General features: G+C 39.6%; 1 protein-coding gene across 2 annotated transcripts; it reads right to left on the bottom strand.

Moving 5' to 3' along the window:
• Nucleotides 1-2,502: 2,502 nt before the first annotated feature.
• On the bottom strand, nt 2,503-21,168 carry traf3ip2l (TRAF3 interacting protein 2-like). 2 transcript variants are annotated; one of them, XM_034180593.1, is made up of 10 exons: nt 21,048-21,168; nt 18,605-18,703; nt 7,139-7,764; nt 7,018-7,060; nt 6,857-6,921; nt 6,679-6,776; nt 6,520-6,588; nt 6,304-6,420; nt 3,834-3,908; nt 2,503-3,639 (listed from the first exon to the last, which is right to left on the bottom strand). In XM_034180593.1, exons 2-10 carry the CDS (start codon nt 18,667-18,669, stop codon nt 3,493-3,495), a joined length of 1,305 nt encoding a protein of 434 aa, XP_034036484.1. In that variant the 5' UTR covers nt 18,670-18,703; nt 21,048-21,168; the 3' UTR covers nt 2,503-3,492. The 2 variants fall into 2 exon arrangements, with proteins under 2 accessions (XP_034036484.1, XP_034036485.1); XM_034180594.1 differs by lacking the exon at nt 21,048-21,168 and having other exon boundaries at nt 18,605-19,072.
• Between the last annotated feature and the right edge of the window lie 1,494 nt (nt 21,169-22,662).

Consider the following 22,662-nt stretch of genomic DNA (forward strand, 5'->3'; position numbering starts at 1 on the left):
AGAGGATCCTCGGTTCAAATCCCAGCCTGACCGGGAAATCACTAAGGGCCCTTGGGCAAGGTCCTTAATCCCCTAGTTGCTCCGGTGTGTAGTGGGCGCCTTGCATGGCAGCAGCCTGACATTGGGGTGAATGTGAGGCATTATTTGTAAAGCACTTTGAGCGTCTGATGCAGATGGAAAAGCGCTATATAAATGCAGCCCATTTTCCTGCACTCGGCCCAATTACATTTTTCCATGACAATGCAATCACTCTTTGAGCTAGTAAAAAGCATATATATATATATATATATATAAAAAAAAAAAAAATTGTTGTCCCCTTGTGATCTTATAGTTGATTGGCTTTAAACCCAGTGTGCAGAATTTCAGATCTAAAGGAATTTGAATGGGTATTACAACCCCTGGCAAAAATTATGGAATCACCGGCCTCAGAGGATGTTCATTCAGTTGTTTAATTTTGTAGAAAAAAAAGCAGATCACAGACATGACACAAAACTAAAGTCATTTCAAAAGGCAGCTTTCTGGCTTTAAGAAACACTATAAGAAATCAAGAAAAAAAGATTGTGGCAGTCAGTAACAGTTACTTTTTTAGACCAAGCAGAGGAAAAAAATATGGAATCACCCTGTAAATTTTCATCCCCCAAATTAACACCTGCATCAAATCAGATCTGCTCATTGACACTGACCCTATGCCATGACATTGACCCTATGTGTCTTTTTGCAAGGAATGTTTTTGCAGTTTTTGCTCTATGGCAAGATGCATTATCATCTTGAAAAATTATATCATCCCCAAACATCCTTTCAATTGTCCAAAATATCAACAGAAACTTGTGCATTTATTGATGATGTAATGACAGCCATCTCCCCAGTGCCTTTACCTGACATGCAGCCCCATATCATCAATGACTGTGAAAATTTACATGTTCTCTTCAGGCAGTCATCTTTATAAATCTCATTGGAAAGGCACTAAACAAAAGTTCCAGCATCATCACCTTGCCCAATGCAGATTCGAGATTCATCACTGAATATGACTTTCATCCAGTCATCCACAGTCCACAATTGCTTTTCCTTAGCCCATTGTAACCTTGTTTTTTTCTGTTTAGGTGTTAATGATGCCTTTCGTTTAGCTTTTCTGTATGTAAATCCCATTTCCTTTAGGCGGTTTCTTACAGTTCGGTCACAGACGTTGACTCCAGTTTCCTCCCATTCGTTCCTCATTTGTTTTGTTGTACATTTTTCGATTTTTGAGACATATTGCTTTAAGTTTTCTGTCTTGACGCTTTGATGTCTTCCTTGGTCTACCAGTATGTTTGCCTTTAACAACCTTCCCATGTTTGTATTTGGTCCAGAGTTTAGACACAGCTGACTGTGAACAACCAACATCTTTTGCAACATTGCGTGATGATTTACTCTCTTTTAAGAGTTTGATAATCCTCTCCTTTGTTTCAATTGACATCTCTCGTGTTGGAGCCATGATTCATGTCAGTCCACTTGGTGCAACAGCTCTCCAAGGTGTGTTCACTCCTTTTTAGATGCAGACTAACGAGCAGATCTGATATGATGCAGGTGTTAGTTTTGGGGATGAAAATTTACAGGGTGATTCCATAATTTTTTCCTCAGAATTGAGTGATTCCATATTTTTTTCCTCTGCTTGGTCTAAAAAAGTAACCGTTACTGACTGCCACAATCGTTTTTTCTTGATTTCTTATAGTGTTTCTTAAAGCCAGAAAGTTGCCATTTGAAATGACTTTAGTTTTGTGTCATGTCTGATCTGCTTTTTTTCTACAAAATTAAACAACTGAATGAACATCCTCCGAGGCCGGTGATTCCATAATTTTTGCCAGGGGTTGTATATCCTGAATGCACTTTCTTACCGCTTCCCAGAACTTTATTTCAGAACACTGACATATACAGTGAAAAAGTATACCTTTGTCTTTTCCACATTTAATACATGTATTGGATATAGTACTGTTGTATTTATTAAGTTTTTCTGGAGTGATATATGTACACATAAGCCAAATATACTGTAGTAGTTTAAGACCCATGTTGATTGTTTGTGATTGTGCTTTTGCACCAGCCCTCCCCAGTCTCTTGTGTTAATTTCCTCATGTAAATCTTCTCTCCATGACTCCAGCTTCTTTACAGACGACTCATCTACCAGCAGGTCATATAAAGTAGATATTAAACCCCCCCAAACTGTCCATAAACATTACTCTTTCTACTGTAGACATGGGGGGGAGGAGCAGTAGCGAGTGATTTTGTTGTGTTCTAATGATGTTTCTCAACATTTTAAACCCTTTGTCAAGTTTCCCTGGGATAAAGAAGTCATTTCCACATAATATAAACGTTTACTGTAAGTAAAGCTGAATGTCTGCACTATAAACACAACGTGATTGTTTCACTTCAACTCCACTGAAAAAGACTCCACATGAAAACAGTTCCAGTGTATTCTTATGAGGAATTGAATCATGCGATATCTTGGGGGGCAGGGGGCATTAATGTTTTAATGCAAAGTGTCAGAATTTATAATAATCAGCTGGATATCAAAAGCCACAAACTGAGTTAATTTATGCGCAACCTATTATTATTATTACTGCTCAAAACAAAGAGCTAACTGCATCCAGTTGGTCAATATTTGCGGTTGATAAATGGTGTAATTATAAACACGATATGGTCGAAGCAGCAGGTATATGTGTCAATGTTTGCATGTCACAATGAGAGAACCTTCTGGTTCACTTTGTAAATAATGCAGACGTCACACTGTTTATCTTATCTTTTCTATATTGCATTATAAAACACATGCATGTCTGACTTACAATAAAGGAGAGATTTCATTTCCCCGGCTCCCTGTTTAAATTCTCAACTTTTTTTTTTTTAAGCGACGGTCAGGCAAGGCTGTAAAAGTAATGAATTCAAAATAGAACAAATAAACAAACATGACTCATCATGTTGTGGGAGGTAACATACAGAGAAGGATGTGGATACAGGTACCACAGATGTATTCCAAGTGGTCGTGTCCACAGGTACAAGGCATTTCCACCATGACACTGGGCAGCTACTACAAAACCTAGCGATATTAATGTATCGCAGTTCTACTGAACCAGTTGTGCTATGTGGTCATTATCTGTATCGTATCAGTGGTTTTACGTTCTGTGACTACAGCACAAATGCTCTTGCAAAATTTCTGCCATCAGAATTACTGCAGTACACTGTTCATCACCACATGGTGCTCGTTAGCTCTGCTGTAGCTGCTCCGTGCGCCGAATTATCTTTTATCTGTGTCCCTATTGTGCAGGTTAGCATGATGCACACTGATGTCAGCCTGAGAGAAGAAAAGTTAAACTGTTCTGCATGTTACAGGAAATGAAAGGCACCGCTTCAGTTCAGCCACACCCCAAACATGACCCAAGATCAACACAGTCTGTAAACAACCTGCAAACAGATCCTCATCCACCTGACGGCGGGCCATGTTCGAGGTTTCAGTCCAGGTTGTTTCTATAAGGGGATGGAAACGATGGTCGGTAGCTCCCCGATAGGAGGCAGATTATATTTCTCCACTCTCATCAACCGCCGCAGAATGTCATCTCGATCACGTGGCCACTCAAAAACATGGGTATTTTGAAGCCAGTTGGGGACGTGACACTGAAGATGAGCAGCAGGAGTCATGAGAGGCAACACGAGAGAGAAAGTCAGGATTTTGGATGTTAGAAATTCGAACTTAACTGATCAGAAACATACGTGTGAGCTGCATTTACATTACAAAGAAACACACACACACACACACACTACTCAAATGTGCAGTGTGGGTACAAATAACATGACTGGAATAAACTCACCTTTTTAGCTCCAGGGAACAAAATGGGAATAAACCTGAAATTCTTGCTGCCATTTTGGATGAATTCATTTTGCAGCTGAGTGACATGCAAAAAAATAAAAATAAATAATAATAAGAAGAATGAAAGGCAGAGGGCTGATGCATATCCTACACACCACAGTGTAAATGCACATACATACAACTGTAATAATGTTTTTGACTATGTATGATGTCATCCTATCATTCATACCAATCAATCACAAACATTTTGCTGATCAATATATGCTTTAGATCATCCATCTACAATCCCAATTCCAATGAAGTTGGGACGTTGTGTGAAATGTAAATAAAAACAGAATACAATGATTTGCAAATCCTCTTCAACCCATATTCAATTGAATACACCACAAAGACAAGATATTTAATGTTCAAACTGATAAACTTTATTGTTTTTGAGCAAATATTTGCTCATTTTGAAATGGATGCCTGCAACACGTTTCAAAAAAGTTGGGACAAAAGACTGGGAAAGTTGATGAATGCTCAAAGAACACCTGTTTGGAACCTGTTCATCGCTGCATCTACAAGTGCAAGTTAAAACTCTACCATGCAAAGCAAAAACCATACATCAACAACATCCAGAAACGCCTCCATCTTCTCTGGGCCCGAGCTCATTTGAAATGGACATAGGCAAAGTGGAAAAGTGTGCTGTGGTCTGATGAGTCCACTTTTCAACTTGTTTTTGGAAATCATGGACGTCGTGTCCTCTGGACAAAAGAGGAAAAAGACCTTCCAGACTGTTACCAGCGCAAAGTTCAAAAGCCAGCATCTGTGATGGTATGGGGGTGTGTAAGTTGCCCATGCCATGGGCAACTTACACATCTGTGACGGCACCATCAATGCTGAAAGATACAGTGGCTTTCAAAGGTATTCAGCCCTTTGGTATTTCACACATTTTAAGTTGTTTATGGCATTTCAAATACAAAAAGTAAATCAGGCTTCTCAATATAAAAATTTCTAAAGTGATCTTCCTTCCAGCTTCATGATGAAGTGGCACAGAGGAGGGTTTTATTAAAAAGAAGACCTGAAAGTTCAGCTACAATTTGCCAGAAGGTACATCTGAGGTGCAAGCCTAGATTTAATGCTTTGATGAAAGAAATCCCTCCTCTGTACCACTTCATCATGAAGCTGTATAACTGGGGACACAAAATGCAAAACATGCGCCATGCACAATTTCTCCAATCACAGCCACAGAAGCCTATAACCTCTTCTGGGTTGTCTGGGTGTCTTGGTGGCTTTCCTCAGTCTTCTCCTTCTTGCACAGTCACTCAGTTTTTGAGAACTGTGTACTCCACACAGATTTACCATAGAGTGTCATACTGTTTGTATTTCTTCATAACTGATGTAAATAAAGTTCAAGACATATTCAGTGACTTGGAAATGTTCATGTATCCATACCCTGACTTGTCTGAAGAAAACTGGAAATTAAAATGATTATTTAGGGGTATTATACCAAAGGGGCTGATTACTTACACAACCCATCCTCTTGGCTTTTATATTTGTAATTAATTTATATTACGTTGTAGAGATTTACTTTCAGGTTGAGTTTAAGAAAGATAATTTTACAATTTTTTATATTGAGAAGCCTGATTTACTTTTTGTATTTGAAATGCCATAAACAAATTAAACTGTGTGAAATACCAAGGGGCTGAATACTTGCAAGACACTGTACATCCAGGTTTTGGAGCAACACATGCTGCCATCCAAGCAACGTCTTTTTCAGGGACGTCCCTGATTATTTCAGCAAGACAATGCCAAGCCACATTCTGCACGTGTTACAACAGTGTGGCTTCGTAGTAAAAGAGTGCGGGTACTAGACTGGCCTGCCTGCAGTCCAGACCTGTCGCACATTGAAAACGTGTGGCACATTATGAAGCACAAAATACGACAACGGAGACCCCGGACTGTTGAACAACTGAAGTCGTACGTCAAGCAAGAGTGGGAAAGAATTCCACCTATAAAACGTCGACAATTAGTGTCCTCAGTTCCCAAACACTTGAGTGTTGTTAGAAGGAAAGGTGAAGTAACACAGTGGTAAACATACCACTGTCCCATCTTTTTTGAAATGTGTTGCAGGCATCCATTTCAAAATGAGCAAATATTTGCACAAAAACAAAGTTTATCAGTTTGAACATTAAATATCTTGTCTTTGTGATGTATTCAATTGAATTGAAAATCATTGTATTCTGTTTTTATTTACATTTTACACAACGTCCCAACTTCACTGGAACTGGGGTTGTAGGTTTCTTGGTTTGAGATACACAAAAGTGTTTTTCAGACCATGTTTTCCTTGAACTTGACCTTTGGTCATGGACATAAAAATACTCCAAAATTTAATCAGATCTCGATATCTATCAAAATAATATTCCATCATAGTAAGAAGAACAAGAACAAGAACACGTGGTGTGAGCATGTGGGTCATCATGTGTACTGACCTGTTTGTGGATGTAGACAGTGTTGAAGGTTCTCTCATCATTCTCCAGATCGACAGGGGAGGCCGTCACAGTGTCGTAGTACTTTGGACTGATGATGATGATAATCAGGTACTCTTTCTGGATGAATACCACAAAAAGATGGAAGCAATAAAACATAGGCTGGCTTTTTTGTTGTTTTTATATACGAAGATAAAGCGTGATCCGAGTGTCTCTGACCTCACTGAGGTAACGCTCCATGAAGTCGATCTTACTTATACTCCTGAACTGCTGCTCAAAAATGTCAATCTGAAACCAATAAAAACACCACTCACTTCATTCAGCCCTGAAAACGGTGATGAGGCCACACAGACAGATGTAACAAAAAAGTGCACATACGTGTGTATCAAAGCCGTTGTGTCGCAGCAGAGCAACAAAGTTGATGATCTCCTTGACGTGCTGGTCATTGTCAGCCTCATACGTGACAAACACCCTTCCTGTGTTCGAAGACAAGAACAAGACGTGTGATTTTTCTCAGATTAACCGTGTGATGCGACGAGGAGCTGGCGGCACTCACTCTGCTCCAGCGAGAGCAGCGAGCTGTAAACAGGATGCTTCTGTTTAGCCTCTGCGCGGTGTCCGCTGTAAGGAGTTAAAGATCATCTTAGTCGTCGTCAGAGAGTGAGCAGTGGAAACCAGACGTGATGTGTGCGAGTGGTGTGGTCAGAAAAAGCTCACCTGTGTGTGAATGTGTCTCTGGGAAGCCTGCAGTCAGCTGGATCTGCAGCAGTAAAAACAGAGTTTGGTGACTTATTGAGGTGTGTGTGATGAGGGCGAGAAAACAAAGCAGCAGACTTACAGAGCAGGCGGTGCTGTGGGTGATACGGAGGCCTCAGATGTTTGTTGGCCACAAGCCCGATGCTGTAGGCGTCTGCAGGGCACTGGGCGCAGCAGGAGACACCCTGGGGCGAGTACGAGTATAGAGACAACGTGTGGCGCCACAGGTCAGCTGACGGTGGGCTGGAGTGCAGCGACAGTGGCTGCTCCAGGCTGCTGCTGTGCCCAAGGGATAAAAATTTGTATTTGCAGCTTTCACTGGAAAAGTCACTGTTCTGGCTGAGGCAGGACGGCAAGCTGTTCGGGTAGCCAGACCAGCTGCTGGCGAAACTCGGGTGCAGCCGGTGGCCATCTTCCAGACTGGGGAAGGGAGTCGGCTGGCTGAAGCCGGCCGGCAGACTGCGAGGTGCGGAGTAAGGACAGCAGCCTGGCAGAGAGTCAAACTCAGCGTGGCCGTCCTGACCAGGGTCCAGCCTGGACATGACAGGATCGACGAAGGCGCCGTGCTCTGCGGGGCGTTGGCGCCTCTCTGAGTGTGAGGCAGAGTCCAGCTTGTGGAGGGCTTTCGCTTGTCGTTCAGCTGTGCTCATGGTCTCGTCGTCCTCTTCAGGAGTGTTGTAGCGAGCGCTCAGGTATCTGCGCAAATGACTGACAGAATGATTCAGTTAGTGCCGAGCATGGATCAAGAATACCTGGCAAACAGTTCAAATTAAAATCATTTCAGTGATTTAATCTAAATGATGCCAAGTACGATACAACTGTCAGTGCCAATCAAAAACTGAGATACGTTTAAACAGTATCTTTAGATTTAACTGATAACTGCTCAGTCATGTGGAAAACTAATTATTTTCCTGGTGACTGTGAGGAATTGTGTGAGGTGGCATGAAAGAAAGACGCAACACTGTGGTAAGTGTTGCTGTTCTCCATTCTGTTATGCTGCTGCAGGTGCTGGAGTACTCCGTTCACATCTGTGTTACTTTGTGTTTCATCTACAACACTAAAAGATAAATGCTGAAAGAGACAAAACTAGAACTACATAAATGTCACTGGCCTGCATCTGACTGCAACACAGGCATAATTTTTCACAATATTATTTATTTAAATATTCCTCTGTTTATATTTACAGTCTGTTAAAATCACGCATGATGAATGAGGAGACTGATCAGGTGGTAAACTCAGCCACAAAACCAGTGTAAGACCAGTGTGCCAGACTAGTGTAACCCCGATGTAGAAAGCTTTGTGCATACCATGGAGTCTTCTAGCACTCCAGGTGCAAACTAATTTGATATTCTGTCACCAAACTGATGAGTAACGCATTACATTTATATAACGCCGAATCACAACAAAGCTGCATCAAGGCACTTCACACAAGTAAGGTCTAACCTTACCAACCCCTAGAGCAAGCACACAGGTGACAGTGGCAAGGAAAAGCTCACTCTGATGATCTGAGGAAGAAACCTCAAGCAGACCAGACTCAAAGGGGTGACCCTCTGCTTGGGCCACGGTACCAACACACTTGACAATACAAATATACAGGAAAATTTGGGAGTCCATGGTGATGTCCAGAATGGGAGGTTGGCTGAGGAGGGGGTGATTTGGGTCCACAGATCCCCTCTATGTCATGACTATGAAAAAGACACCCACTCCCACTTTTGGATGAAGCTGCCCTTGGACAAAGAGAAAATATAACACAATGCTAAAATAGCCTTGGCCGTATGAGCATTGTGTTCTTTATAATTTTCAGTTGTTTAATTCATTATTAAGATCCTTTTGTCTTACAATTTATACATGTTCAATAAAGCCCCTCTATCAATCACGCATGCCAACATCCACAAATTATTTTTAAAATGAGTTCAGAGTTGTTATTAGGTTCCAAAAACAGTTTTTTTCAGTTTTACAAGTGTTTATTTCTCACTAGCTTTTACATAATACATGACAAAAAAAGGTTATATTTACACACAAATGAAATGAGTTTCCACCTAGCTAGCAGCATTTGATGTCACCACGCTAACATGCGTTAAATGGTTTGTAAAACCTTCCAGAGGTGTTATCAGGTTACAAAAACATTGTTTTCAGTTTTAGAAGTGTTTATTTCTCACTAGCTTTTACATAATATATGAGAACGGTGTTATTTCTAATCAAAAATGAAGCAAAGTTAGCAGCAAGCAACACCAGGATGTGACGTCACCACGCTAATGTCCATGAGATCATGCCATAAAATTCGGCACAGAATGGGACTTTTTAACCTCTTAAAATATGTCAAGGTTAGCCATCTTTGAACTTGTCCAAGGTCTGTGTCCCAAGAATGTTCCCTGTGATTTTGAAGACTGTGGCAGTAATAGAACTGGACTTATGCTGTATGTAGACGATGGACGGACACTACGTCTTCACAATACCCGATAGCCATAAGTTGGCCTTGGGTAAAAACAGAATCAGGCGGCAGAGAGACTACAAATAAGGTATAATTTGTCAGCATTAAGCAACAAGAGTAACAGAAGAAATACAAAGGTGACTGCCGGCCACGAGCCCTAAGTTTCACTAAAAGACCCAGACTTGAGATAAAGTTGAGGCTGTGGCACGCTCTGTTTACTAATAAAATGAATTTAAAATGGTAGGAAGCACCAGAGGTGTCAAGTTCGTTACTGTACTTAAGTACACTTTTTAGGTATTTATACTTTACTCCATTACTTATTTTTCTGCCTACTTCTGACTTCTACTTATTACATTTTCACACAAGTATCTGTACTTTCTATTCCCTACATTTTTTAAAACAAACAGCCTCGTTACTCTTGGCTTCAGTTTAATGTTTATATATATATTTCACGTCATGTGCTCCTGTAATCAACTTTTCTGCAGCGCGGCTTTGCTTTGAACCGTGAACCAATCGAAGCAGTGGTTCGCAGATTGAAGCAATGCTTCGACCTATTGCTTCGTTTATTTCTTTCTTTCGCTTAATTTTCCCCCGCTAAAACCCTAAAGAGCATACTTCTGTGAGTATTATTTACCTTTTCTATGTTAAACCGACCTGTTATGGTCTTCTGAAACAGTTGATAGATGTATTTTATAACTTAAAAACGGGAGCGATGCTAACGCGTTAGCATGTCTATGGCATTTTCAATGTTAAAAGTTAGCATTAAGCAATTGCAGCTCTCATCACGTTCAGGTGCATTTGTTTTCAAATTGTAATATTTCTTAAATTTATTTATGTTTATATATCAATAATCTAATGATTATTATATACAATTTTAGAGAAAGAGGCAAAAAGAACCTGAATAGAAACACAACAGAAAATATATAATAACTAACATAAATAAATAAATACAGAAATAAGTGCTTCCTGTGAACACCGAGTGACTCTTACACCTCCATTTCATCCCTGTTTTATTTAACTTTAATGACAGTTTGTTTCGGTCAAACCATATTTTCAATTTGTTAATTTCTTCAGTGATTTCCTCCAGAACTATCTGCCAAACTAGAAAACTGCTGCATCCTAGTAAGAGCAGACTGGAATGAAGTTAAATAAGGAAAGTTGGGTTTTTTCTCACTAAATGGATGCTGAACTCACTGCAGTTTATTGTCTGGAATAGTCCCAGATTGCATTTCAGAGCTTCTAGAATTGAAACATTTTCATGCAGGTGGTGTTGGGGGGTAATTTGGGGTTTTGGGTCTTGGGCCACATGTAGAACGAATCAGTTTTTAAATTAAGCTTTCAATTCATCTAGTGGCATCTACTTTTTTTTTTTTTTTTTTTAAAGATTACTTTATACTTTTATACTTTAAGTAGGTTTTGGAGCACATACTTTTTCACTTTTACTTGAGTAAAGAGGTCAAGTTGATACTTCAACTTTTACCAGAGTGTTTTTAAACTGCAGTATCTATACTTCTACTTAAGTAACAAATGTGTGTACTTTTGACACCACTGGGAAGCACAGTACCATAGTATGCCAGTATGCTAGCCATACGAAACGGAAAATAAGTGCAGCTTAAGTCTGGACTTTGACTGTTTTTATTGACACAGGGAGACCATTCCATAAAACAGGTGCATGATAAGAGAAAGCTCTGTGGCCCGCAGACTTTTTATTCACCCTAGAGACACAAAGTAACCCTGCGCCCTGAGAATGCAGAGCCCAGGCCGGTATGTAGGGTTTAATTAGGTCAGCTAAGTAGAGAGGTGCTGGTCCCTGAATAATTTTATAGGTTAATAGCAGAACCTTAAAATCTGATGTCACAGAGACAGGTAGCCAGTGAAGAGAAGCCAAAATGGGTTTAATGTGGTCGATCTTTCTGCTTCTTGTCAAATGTTTGGCAGCAGAGTTGTGAACCAATTGCAGACCCCTAATGCTGGACTGCGGTAAACCAAAAAATATAAATAAATAAATACAACCCCAATTCCAATGAAGTTGGATTTTGTGTGAAATGTAAATAAAAACATAATACAATGATTTGCAAACCCTCTTCAACCTATATTCAATTGAATACACCACAAATTTGCTCAAATGTTCAAACTGATAAACTTTGTTTTTGTGCAATTATCTGCTCATTTTGAAATGGATGCGTGCAACATGTTTCAAAAAAGCTGGGACAGGGGCAACAATGCTCAAAGAACACCTGTTTGGAACATTCCACAGGTGAACAGGTTAATTGGAAACAGGTGAGTGTCATGATTGGGTATAAAAGGCACATCCCCAAAAGACTCAGCTGTTCACAAGCAAAGATGGGGCGAGTATCACCACTTTGTGAACAACTGCATGAAAAAAATAATCCAACAGTTCAAGAACAATGTTTCTCAACGTTCAGTTGCAAGGAATTTAGGGATTCCAGCATCTACAGTCCATAATATAATCAGAAGATTCAGAGAATCTGGAGAACTTTCTACACGTAAGCGGCAAGGCCGAAAACCAACACTGAATGCCCGTGACCTTCAATCCCTCAGGCGGCATTGCATTAAACACAGACATCATTGTGTAAAGGAGCTTACCACATGGGCTCAGGAACACTTCAGAAAACCACTGTCACTTAAAACAGTTTGTGGCTACATCTACAAGTGCAAGTTAAAACTCTACCATGCAAACCAAAAGCCATACATCAACAACATCCAGAAACACCGCCGCCTTCTCTGGGCCCGAGCTCATTTGAAATGGACAGACGTAAAGTGGAAAAGTGTGCTGTGGTCTAATGAGTCCACATTTCAAATTGTTTTTGGAAATCATGGACGTCATGTCCTCTGGACAAAAGAGCAAAAAGACCATCCAGATTGTCACCAGCGCAAAGTTCAAAAGCCAGCATCTGTGATGGTATGTGCCCGTTAGTGCCCATGGCATAGGCACTTACGGGCACATAGTATCACAGATGTGTAAGTTGCTCATGCCATGGGCAACTTACACATCTGTGATGGCACCATCAATGCTGAAAGGTACATCCAGGTTTTGGAGCAACATATGCTGCCATCCAAGCAACATATATATATATATATATATATATACACACACACACACCGATGGTCAAGTTAACGTTCCCAATTCACCTAACCTTGCATGTCTTTGGAAGTGTGTGAAACCCAGAGTACCTGGAGGGAACTTCCACAAAAACACAGGGAGAACATGCAAACTCCACAGAGAAATGACAGGAAGCAATCCCAGCACCTTCTGTGAGGCAACAGTACGACCCACTATGCTGCCAACTTCTTTTACACACACTCCCTAATCTACTCTAGTGAAAAGGACCAGCTTCCTCTGATTTGTTTGGTGACTCAATAAAATGGCATCAAAGATCACTGTCAGCAAACTTATTATGTTTTGCCAAGTGATCACTATAAACTGCTGGATTGGCTTTCCCTTCATATTGAGCAGCTATGACACTGGCTACAACTTACCACTAAGATAATCTAGGGAAAGGCACCTCACTATCTCTCAAACCTTCTCTGCTGTTTTTTTTTCCCACTCTCTTTTTTGCTCACCATTCTTTTCATTTTGCAGCTGCAAATGATTGGAACATACTACAAAATACACTCCAACTTACAGCTCACTAAACATGTTCAAACAAATATTACAATAAGCAGTGGTGGGCACACTTCCAATAATCTGATAACAGATAATTATCTAAGATAATGTTTTCAGTATCAGATTACCTTTTTAGATAACTTAAAAAACCATTATCAGATCAATTATCTTCCGATTAATTTTTGTCCGATAACTTTTAAACCGACAAACAAAATAAACAAAGCTGAACAGCGGCAAGCATTTTTAAAATTAGTTCAGCACACACCTGTTAAAAGTTTTGGAACAGACGCATAGTTATAACCTTTACAAACAGAAGAGAACTGCTTGTATAAAAAGCATCTCAATCCTCTGCAAACAAAGGACAAACAGCCCCAAATGGAAAAAGGAAAAAAAAAAAAAAACATTTCCTTTAACATCATACTGATATGCTGGCAATATGACCCATGAGGTATACATTTTTAACTTATGGTTCAAATTTTAACCAAACTAATTTTTGACAAGTTATTTAAAATTACTGTCATGTCTGAAGTTTCATAAAGTAAAAATATCAGATATATGTTTTAGTTTTAAAGTAATGTGCTAATTTTTAAGGTTTTGTGAGCACATGCTGTGCCCCGCAGTGCATTTTGGGTAGAATGATGTAATCTCAGTACGTCACGACAGGACAAATACATTTCAGACACTCTGTTCAGGCTCCACAGACAACAGCATTAAACTCTAGTGCCTAAAACTCTCTTGAATATATTCTCTGCGTTTATAGACATTGATTTTTTTTAATTGCGTTTGTTAAATTCCACGCATTTTAAATGTGAGCAGACAGGGATTATCTAGAATTTGTTTTGAAAGCCTCTACTGCCATCTAGCATCTACTGGCCAGTAGTGTTCATGGCAGTGTCTGGGAACCAGTAGATGGCAGTGTTCTATTTATTTTGACCCCGGTTATGTCAGATGATTGTCAAATCAACTTTTTTGCTTTGCAAATGGCTTTTCTTTTTTTTCTTTTTTTACAAATGAAGTTTAAAAACAAAACAACTGCAAAATAATAATAATAATAATAATAATAATAACACTATTACAAGACAGCTCTGCAGTGTTTGCACAGGCACAGTGCGAACGGTTGGATGCTGCATGTAGCTTTCAGCAGCAGGATAACCTCACGACGGCCAACCACAATAATATATCAAACAGGTTTGATTCTCATTCGACCATACAGTCGGCGATCAGGAGGTGGTCGTCAGATGTTGACTGCAGCTTGATACTCCATGAACACTACACGATGCAGGACGCACGATTAACCTGAAACTTGGTCCAAAAAATTCCTGCATGAAAAATCATCTCGCACACTGTAAAGCACGTTTTACAACATCAAATGAATGTTGTAAAGAGAGAATGTGGAGAGACTGTGTGCAAACATGCACACATTCTCTCCACATGCAAAAAATTTTGCGATGACACTTCCAGGGCTCCGTAAAAATGCCTGTTTTTACAAATAAAAAAATGGAATATTTTACAGAAGCACATTTAAACACCAACACACGACAGACGTCACATTAACGTGTTGGTTTACATAATGAATGACTGAACCAATCAGTGTTTAGCAGAGGCACGTTTACCCAGAATCCTTTGCAATCTGTCTCTTTGTTACAAAACATCAGAATTAGTGCATTATTCAACATTAAAAGATATATGTTATATTTTAACTTTGTACAAATGACAGAATTGACATTAATGGAGTTATTCTATCGGTATTAATGTTATTTATAAATCAACACAATAACTCAATATGACTTTATTTTTCAAGACCTCCGCATGACCGGAGCTTTGTCATTGATAGAGAGCTGGCTTTACGGCTGCTCTCAAGGTGCCTCTGTGTTGGGAAGGCTGTAATAAACAAGAGCTTTCAGCAGGGGCTGAATGTTGAAAGAAAAAAGTGTGGTCTCATTGTTTGGGTCTTGGGGTGCCTCTGTGCTCGGAGCGCTGTAGTAAACAAGAGCTTCCAGCTGGGGCAGACTGTTGAAAGAAAAAAGTGTGGTCTTATTGTTTGGGTCTGTTGTTATTTTTAATATTATTAGAAGCTATTAAATTTGTTTTACTAGTAGTTGTAAATGTGCCAGAGAAAATATTGGAATTTATCTGTTATCAGTTATCTGTAACTTCCGATACATTTTTGGGTGGTTTATTGTTTTATCTTTATCGAAGATAACTTTTCAGTTATCTGATTATCTGTTATCAAAGTTAATTTTTTGGTTATCTGTGCCCACCACTGACAATAAGTCATAGTTAGCAGCTGTACCTTTTAACCAGCTTTCTCGTTTTTTTCTGTTCAATTCCAACAACATTTACTTTGCCACCTTCTTTTGTAGCTACTGTTACTGAATTTTTTTTAACTCATTGTGTCATACTATAAGATTATTTTACTGTGTGATATTTGCACTGTGTGCATCATTACATGACCTGCGTTTATGCTCTTGCTGATGCCTCTTGGCCAGGTCATCACTAGAAATGAGAACTGGTACTCAATTGATTTTATATTAATGTTAAAAAAAAGTTTCTTTTGAGATTTTTGAAAAATTATAACTAAGTTTATAACTAATTTATATAAATTCATATATTAATTAATATAATATATAAATTAAATATAATTATTTATATATAATTTCATTTATTTATAACTAACTAATTTATAATTAACTATCCCTGGTTCTCAAGACCAGGCACCTAAATGGCTCCTCTCCCTCTCTCTCTCTCTCTCTCTCTCTCTCTCTCTCGATATTTAGATATACTTTAGTATACACTAGTAGTGTTCTACCTTAGAACTGGAATGTATAATAGAAGATATACCTTAGTGAATTTTCATGTATATAAGTATTCACAGCCTCTTCCATGAAGCTCAAAATTGAGCTCAGGTGCCTCCTGTTTCCACTGATCATCCTTGAGATGTTTCTCCAGCTTAACTGGAGTCCATTTGGGGTAAATTCAGTTGATTGGACATGATTTGGAAAGACACACACCTGTCTACATATAAGGTCCCACAGTTGACAGTGCGTGTCAGAGCACAAACCAAGCATGAAGTCAAAGGAATTGTCTGTAGACCTGTGAGACAGGACTGTCTGGAGGCACAAATCTGGGGAAGGGTACAGAAACATTTCTGCTGCTTTGAAGGTAAAATGAGCACAGTGGCCTGCATGGTAGAGTGGCCAGACAGAAAACACTCCTTAGGAAAAGGCACATGACAGCCCTTCTGGGAGTTTTCCAAAAGGTACCTAAAGGACTCTCAGACCCTGAGAAACAAAATCCGCTGATGAGACAAAGATTGAACTCTTTGGCTTGAATGCCAGGCGTCATGTTTGGCGGAAACCAGGCAACATCCCTACAGTGAAGCATGGTGGTAGCACAATCAAGCTGTGGGGATGTTTTTCAGGGGCAGTCAAGACTGAGGGAAAGATGAATGCAGCAATGTACAGAGACATCCTGGATGAAAACCTGCTCCAGAGCGCTCTTGAACTCACAATGGGGTGACGGTTCACCTTTCAGTAGGACAATGACCCTAAACACACAGCCAAGATAATAAAGGAGTAGCTTCAGGGCGACTGAATGTCATCGAGTGACCCAGCCAGAGCCCAGATATGAATCCGACTGAACATCTCTGGAGAGATCTAAAAATGGCTGTGCACCGATGCTTTTTGTAAAAAAAAAGTTTTTAAAAATTGTGGTCATTATGGGGTGTTGTGAGTAAAACTTTAAGGGGAAAAATGAATTTACTCCATTTTGGAATAAGGCTGTAACCTAAAATGTAGAAGAAGTGATGCACTGTGGATACTTTCCAGCTGCACTGTATTTAAATAGAACCACTGTTAAGGTGAAAAGAAATGTGGGAAAGGTCAAGAAAAAGGCAGACAGCAAAAATTAAAGAGAAAAGGACCTGTACCAACTGACCAGAATAGAGGGACAGAGCTGGAAAGGATGAGCAGCAGGGTGATAAAGGACGCAGAGGGTAATGTGCTGCCAAGTGAGGAGAGAGTGTAAGAAGGTGGAGGGAATATTTTGAGGAGCTGATAAATTAAGAAAATGATAGGGAGAGAGAGAGAGAGCACAGGCTTGATGATGTGGAGAAAGTAAATCAGGAAATGCAATAGATCAGTAAAGATAACATGAGAACAGCTATGAAGAGAATAAAGCGTGGAGATCAGTTAGATCAGATGACATATGAGTGGAGGCATGGAAATGTTTAGGAGAGACGGCAGTGGAGTTCTAAACCAGATTTTTTAAATAAAATCTTGCAAAATGAGAAGATGCCTGTGGAGTGTGGATGAAGTGTGCTGGTTTCTATTTTTAAGAACAAAGGTGATGTGCAGGGCTGCATTAACTACAGAGGCATAAAGTTGATCAGCTAGGAAAGAGTAGTAGAAGCTAAGCTTAGAAAAGAGGTTTAAATCTGTGGGCAGCAATATGGTTTCATACAGAGAAAGAGCACCAAGGATGTAATGTTTGTGCTGATAGTGGTGCTGAAGGAGGCCAGAAGCAGTTGCATTGTGTGTTTGTGAATTTAGAGAAAGTTTATGGCAGGGTGCCAAGAGAAGAGTTGTGGTATTGTATGAGGAATTATAGAGTGGTATGTGAGAGTGGTGCAGGACATGTACAAGGACATGTACAAGCACAGATGTATTCAAGGTGGAGATGGGATTACACCAAGGATCAGCTCTGAGTCTCTTCTTGTTTGCAACGGTAATAGAGTGACACTGTGATCCGTCGTGAGGGTCAAAAGCAGGTGGAGAGAAGGAGAATGGAAATGTGAATAAGGGTGTGTGAATAAGGGGGAGCATGGTGGGGTAGTACCTTTGCAAGGAGTAGATCAGATGTGAAGTTACTTGTGTGAAGCACCTTGAATCAACTTTGTTGTGATTTGGCCCTATATAAATGAAAATAAATTGAAATTGAAGAAGAGAGTGCAGGCAGGGTGGAGTGGGTGGAGAATCAAGGCAGGAGTGATTTGCGTTAGGGTATCTGCAAGAATGAAAGCAAAAGTTCACAAGAAGGTAGTGAGACTAGTTATGCTGTACAGCTTAGAGTCTGTGATGTGAACACAAAGACAGGAGGCAGAGCTGAAGACGTTTTTTTCGGGAGTGACAAGGATGGACATGATTAAGACAACAGAGAGACAGTACAAGTAGCTAGTTTGGAGATAAAGTCAGGTGGTTTGGACATGTGCAGGGGAGGAACTCAGGGTACAGTAAATAGGGAGAAGGATACTGAGGAGGAGCCACTAGGCAGGAGATAAAAAGGGAGGCCAAAAAAGGAGGTTTATGGATGTGTTGAGGAAGGACATGCAGGTGACTGGCATGACAGAGGAAGAGGACAGGGTGAGATGTAGATGGAAGATGTGCTGTGGTGGCCCCTAACAGAAGCAGCCGAGAAGAAGAAGGAGCAGCAGAGGAAGCAGATACATAACATGGGTATAGTGCTGCAAAATGTTATTGAGTGTAACTCACCTATTTGGCGCTGAAACTGATGGCAGTGAAGTGGGCAGCATCGTTAGACTTCTTCCACAGAACATCCATGTGTATTTGGTTTCAGCTGCACCTAAAATCCTAACCCACAATTGTCATTTTTTTTTCACAAAACTGGTCAAACCTTGAAGCGCAGCTGCGTCATCTTTATATACTGTCACGCAAAGATGTTAGTACTCGACACAGTATAAACCCAGTCATTTCCACTTGTGACTGTGTCTCCCACACAGGGGACTTTTCTTGAAATTTGTGGTGGTTAATTTCTCAGTCTTTGGAGAAAAATAAACACACGTGGGGGAAAAGGATGTGATGCTTCTTACTGACAAAAAAAGAACTCAAATGGAAAAAAAGATTAAACCACAAAAATTCCAAAAGATAAAGCTGGTCTCTGGATTTCTGAGTAATGTACAGTTTAAGCCATCTTAAAACTTCATTTATTAGCCATTTAACAAACATAATCCATCATTTTAACCAGCTGTTCACTGACATTCAACAATAAGAAATACCAAATTTTGACTTAAGTTGCCCCAGCTTTACAAATGTAACAAATTATCCTTTTTGTTTTGAGATAAGCTGGTTTAAAATTGTTGAACACCAAACAAACGTTTGTAAACTCCCAAAAGCCATTTTAAAAACAGGTTTAAAGAAACAGTATTTAATACAAATGTAAACAAAAGTGTCATCCTGCCGGTCATGTACAAAACTTAAGTTTGGGGCAAAACTATGAAACTAGTTGAAATGACAGACAACATACCACAACCACTAAAAACTTTATCATGTTTAGAGACTACCAAAAGCTTGTCAATGGAGACAGTACTTATAAACAAAGGTTTTTAAAAAAGGACCTGCATTTGTTTTGGTGGAGTCAGTTAAACCCACGAAAATCTAATAATGGCACTTTCAACCATATCTTAATTTCACTACTTTTAAAGTACTACTTCAAATAATAAATTGCTGAATCTAGGCTTAATTTCAATTTTACTGTTTCAATATGTGCTTCATAAGAGCTTTGTAAATGCTAACATACAAATTAATTAAGTTAACCAAACTCAGTTTTCAACAACCTGTTATGAACACTCATTTTAGTAGTAAGTAAGTAGTACTGTGAGATTGGAAGGCATGCTTTACTTGGTGTATCCCATTTAAGCCAAATTAGAAAAGTAAATTTTTCGTACCGTGTCCTTTGGGGTGTTCTTTCAGACATGCGCAGATCTGCCTCATTTACTTTGTGCTTTCTCTCCCGCACATGTCCATAGTGAGCCCATGTTTGGACCACCAGTGCTCTCTCCAATCTGTTTTTCACTCATTGTTGATAAACTGTCCAGAATTACTTTGGTTTATAAATCAAAACCATACGTCAAAATTGCTTTGCTTTTAATGTCTTCTGCAACACATCAGTACTGTTACATGTTGAAAGTAAATGACTTCCTTACAGCATTGGGCAGGGCACTCAAAGACCGGAGCTCTGACTTGTTGTTTGTGTTTGCCTTTGTTTTTACTCAGAAGCATTGGCGGTGCTTAAACGCAAAATGGGCTTGTCAGTAGCTGACAGTGGACCAGAATCAATACTAAAACTTAGCAGTTAGCTGTAGCTTCAAGAAAATTAAGTTGACCTGAATATGATGAATGAGCAAAACTAAAGAGAATTAAGCTGTCACTTGAGTACTGGATGCTCGCGGTAAATATGTTACTGTCATCTAATTTATTTCAGTACTGCAAACTCAAAATAAACCAGTTACTATAATCTAGGGTTTTAAGTTTGAGTACTGCTAAATCAAAATGAACAAGTTACTATTACCCAATTATTTAAATTGAGTACTGCACACTCACAATAATTAAGTTAATCAAATCTGATTCATTTAAGCCAACATAAATTACTTTTTTAAAGGCAGCAAGTTTGCATGTTTTTTTTTATTAAAGTCAATTTATTATATTTTATAGTGTAGTTGTTCCACCACAAAAGGTAGGTCCTTAAAATTGGTTTAAATTCAATATGAATTAAAACTGTAAATTTGTGCTCACTGATTTTTTAAAGTATAACTGTAGACTTGACTAAAAAAAGTTTCTGTGTGTGTATACACATTAAAACCACTGAACTCATTTCAAACACGCTAGTTACAAGAAGTTAGTGTGATAATAATTAAACATTAAATGTAGTGTCTGAAGCACCCTGGGTTTTCATTATTAGTATGCCAGTTACACAAATGTTAATACAAAAAATATATCAAATGTTAGAGAATTTTACTGAAGAAAGCAGTTCATGGGTTTCCAGCAAAAATATCCTATTTTATTGTTTTTCCCTTTTAGTTTTTCCATTCACCGTGTAACAGCAGCTGACGTAGTACGAGCTCACCTGTGACGTAACGAGCGTCACAGTTTACATAATTAAAAATAAATAAATACATTCATCATGTCGCAGACGTACCGTGTGAAGTCCACAGGTTATCTGCGTTGTCTTGGAACTGAAGGAGAAGCAAGCGATCTGCTCGCGTTGGTTTCTACACTGGAACTGGTGTTACAGACGCACCCACGGGACTCGCTTATTTAAGCCCCGCCCCGTTGAGTCTCAACCTTCTTACGTTACGTGTAGGTGTTATAAAGGATTTTGTGACCCATCAGATTTGGTGGATTCCCGCGTTCAACCAAAGTATAAACAAACCCAACGGCGATTCGACACTGAATTACTCCTCGGGCAAGACCCCCTCTATGGAGCTAAATCAAGGCCAAAAGTTTTGTAATCTGAAAATAAAAAAAGATTGAAAAAATAAATTTTGAAACTGAAAATTCAATGTTTGTTCTTAAATTTTTATAATCATTTAAAAAGTATTATCAAAAATAAAAATAAGTGTAAGATATATATTTTTCAGTTTAAATACATTTTTGATTCAGCTCTGTAATTTTTTTGATCAAATAATTTATTTTCATTCATATTTCTTTTTTCACCTTCAGATCTTTTTTTCACTTTCAGATCTTATTTTTTCAGTTTCAAACTTTTGGCCCTGTTCTGGCATGGGAGGGCGTGGCTTCGATTGAGAGGGGCGTGGAATTGTGAGTAACAGCAGAGCAATCAGTCCTCATGATGTTGCTTTCAGGAAACGTGGGTACTTTGATAGATAATGACTCTGCTCCCGTCTCCATCGTTTATTTACTACGCGGCTGGCGCGTGAAAGAAAATAGAGAGAATGAAAGCTTATTACGAGGCTTTAAACCCTTGAGATAAAGCTGTTTATTGTGATCGATGTGTAGCAGTTGGTTCAGTGGATCCGTATGTTGTACCGGAGAGTGAATTTAATGACGATGTAACAAAGTTGACCGTCCGTAAATCCAAATCCAAAGCCGCCCGGAAGAGCGCTCTGGCTACTGGCGGTGTGAAGAAGCCTCACCGTTACAGGCCTGGCACTGAGGCGCTGAGAGAGATCCACCGCCACCAGAAATCCACCGAGCTACTGATCCGCGAACTGCCGACCAGGTCAGCCTCGCCGGCCTCCTGCAGAGCATCACAGCGGAGCTCTGAAAGCGGAGGTCGGTCTTGAAGTCCTGAGTGATTTCTCTCACCAGGTGCTGGAAGGGCAGTTTGTGAATCAGCAGCTCGGTGGATTTCTGGTAGCAGCGGAGCGCCACAGTGCCGCGCCTGTTAACGGTGAGGCTTCTTCACAACGCCAGTAGCCGGAGCGCTCTTCTGGGCAGCTTTGGATTTACGGGCGGTCTGCTTGGTTGTGTCCATATTAAAGCTTTCTTCAGATCTGCTGAGCCAAGTCTCTGTGCGTCACTTAGAAAGCTCATAACACTCCACAGCAGCCTGTAAAATGAGCGACCTGCCTCATTTTCATGCGGCGATGCTGCGCTGCGTTCACGGTCTTGTGTGGCTTTGGGACACATCGTTTTTTTTTTTAGGTAAAAATGTTAAACTTTACAATCTTGCATATTTTCCAGTTTTTAAACATCAAAAATGACCAAGAGTGGTCTAGAATTACTAGTAATAGACATCTTTAGCATCATTTTATTTACAGGTATCAAGACAACACAGTGGAGAGAAAGTG

Source organism: Thalassophryne amazonica, chromosome 10 (assembly GCF_902500255.1).
Source record: "Thalassophryne amazonica chromosome 10, fThaAma1.1, whole genome shotgun sequence".
NCBI classification, from domain to species: Eukaryota; Metazoa; Chordata; class Actinopteri; order Batrachoidiformes; family Batrachoididae; genus Thalassophryne; species Thalassophryne amazonica.

Coding starts and splice junctions, on each gene's coding strand:
- traf3ip2l (XM_034180593.1), bottom strand. CDS start 18,669: ATGTTCTGTGGAAGAAGTCTAACGATGCTGCCCACTTCACTGCCATCA. Junction 6,922..7,017: donor AGAGACACATTCACACACAG/GTGAGCTTTTTC, acceptor AACTCCTTACAG/CGGACACCGCGCAGAGGCTA. Junction 6,589..6,678: donor ACAACGGCTTTGATACACAC/GTATGTGCACTT, acceptor TATTGGTTTCAG/ATTGACATTTTTGAGCAGCA.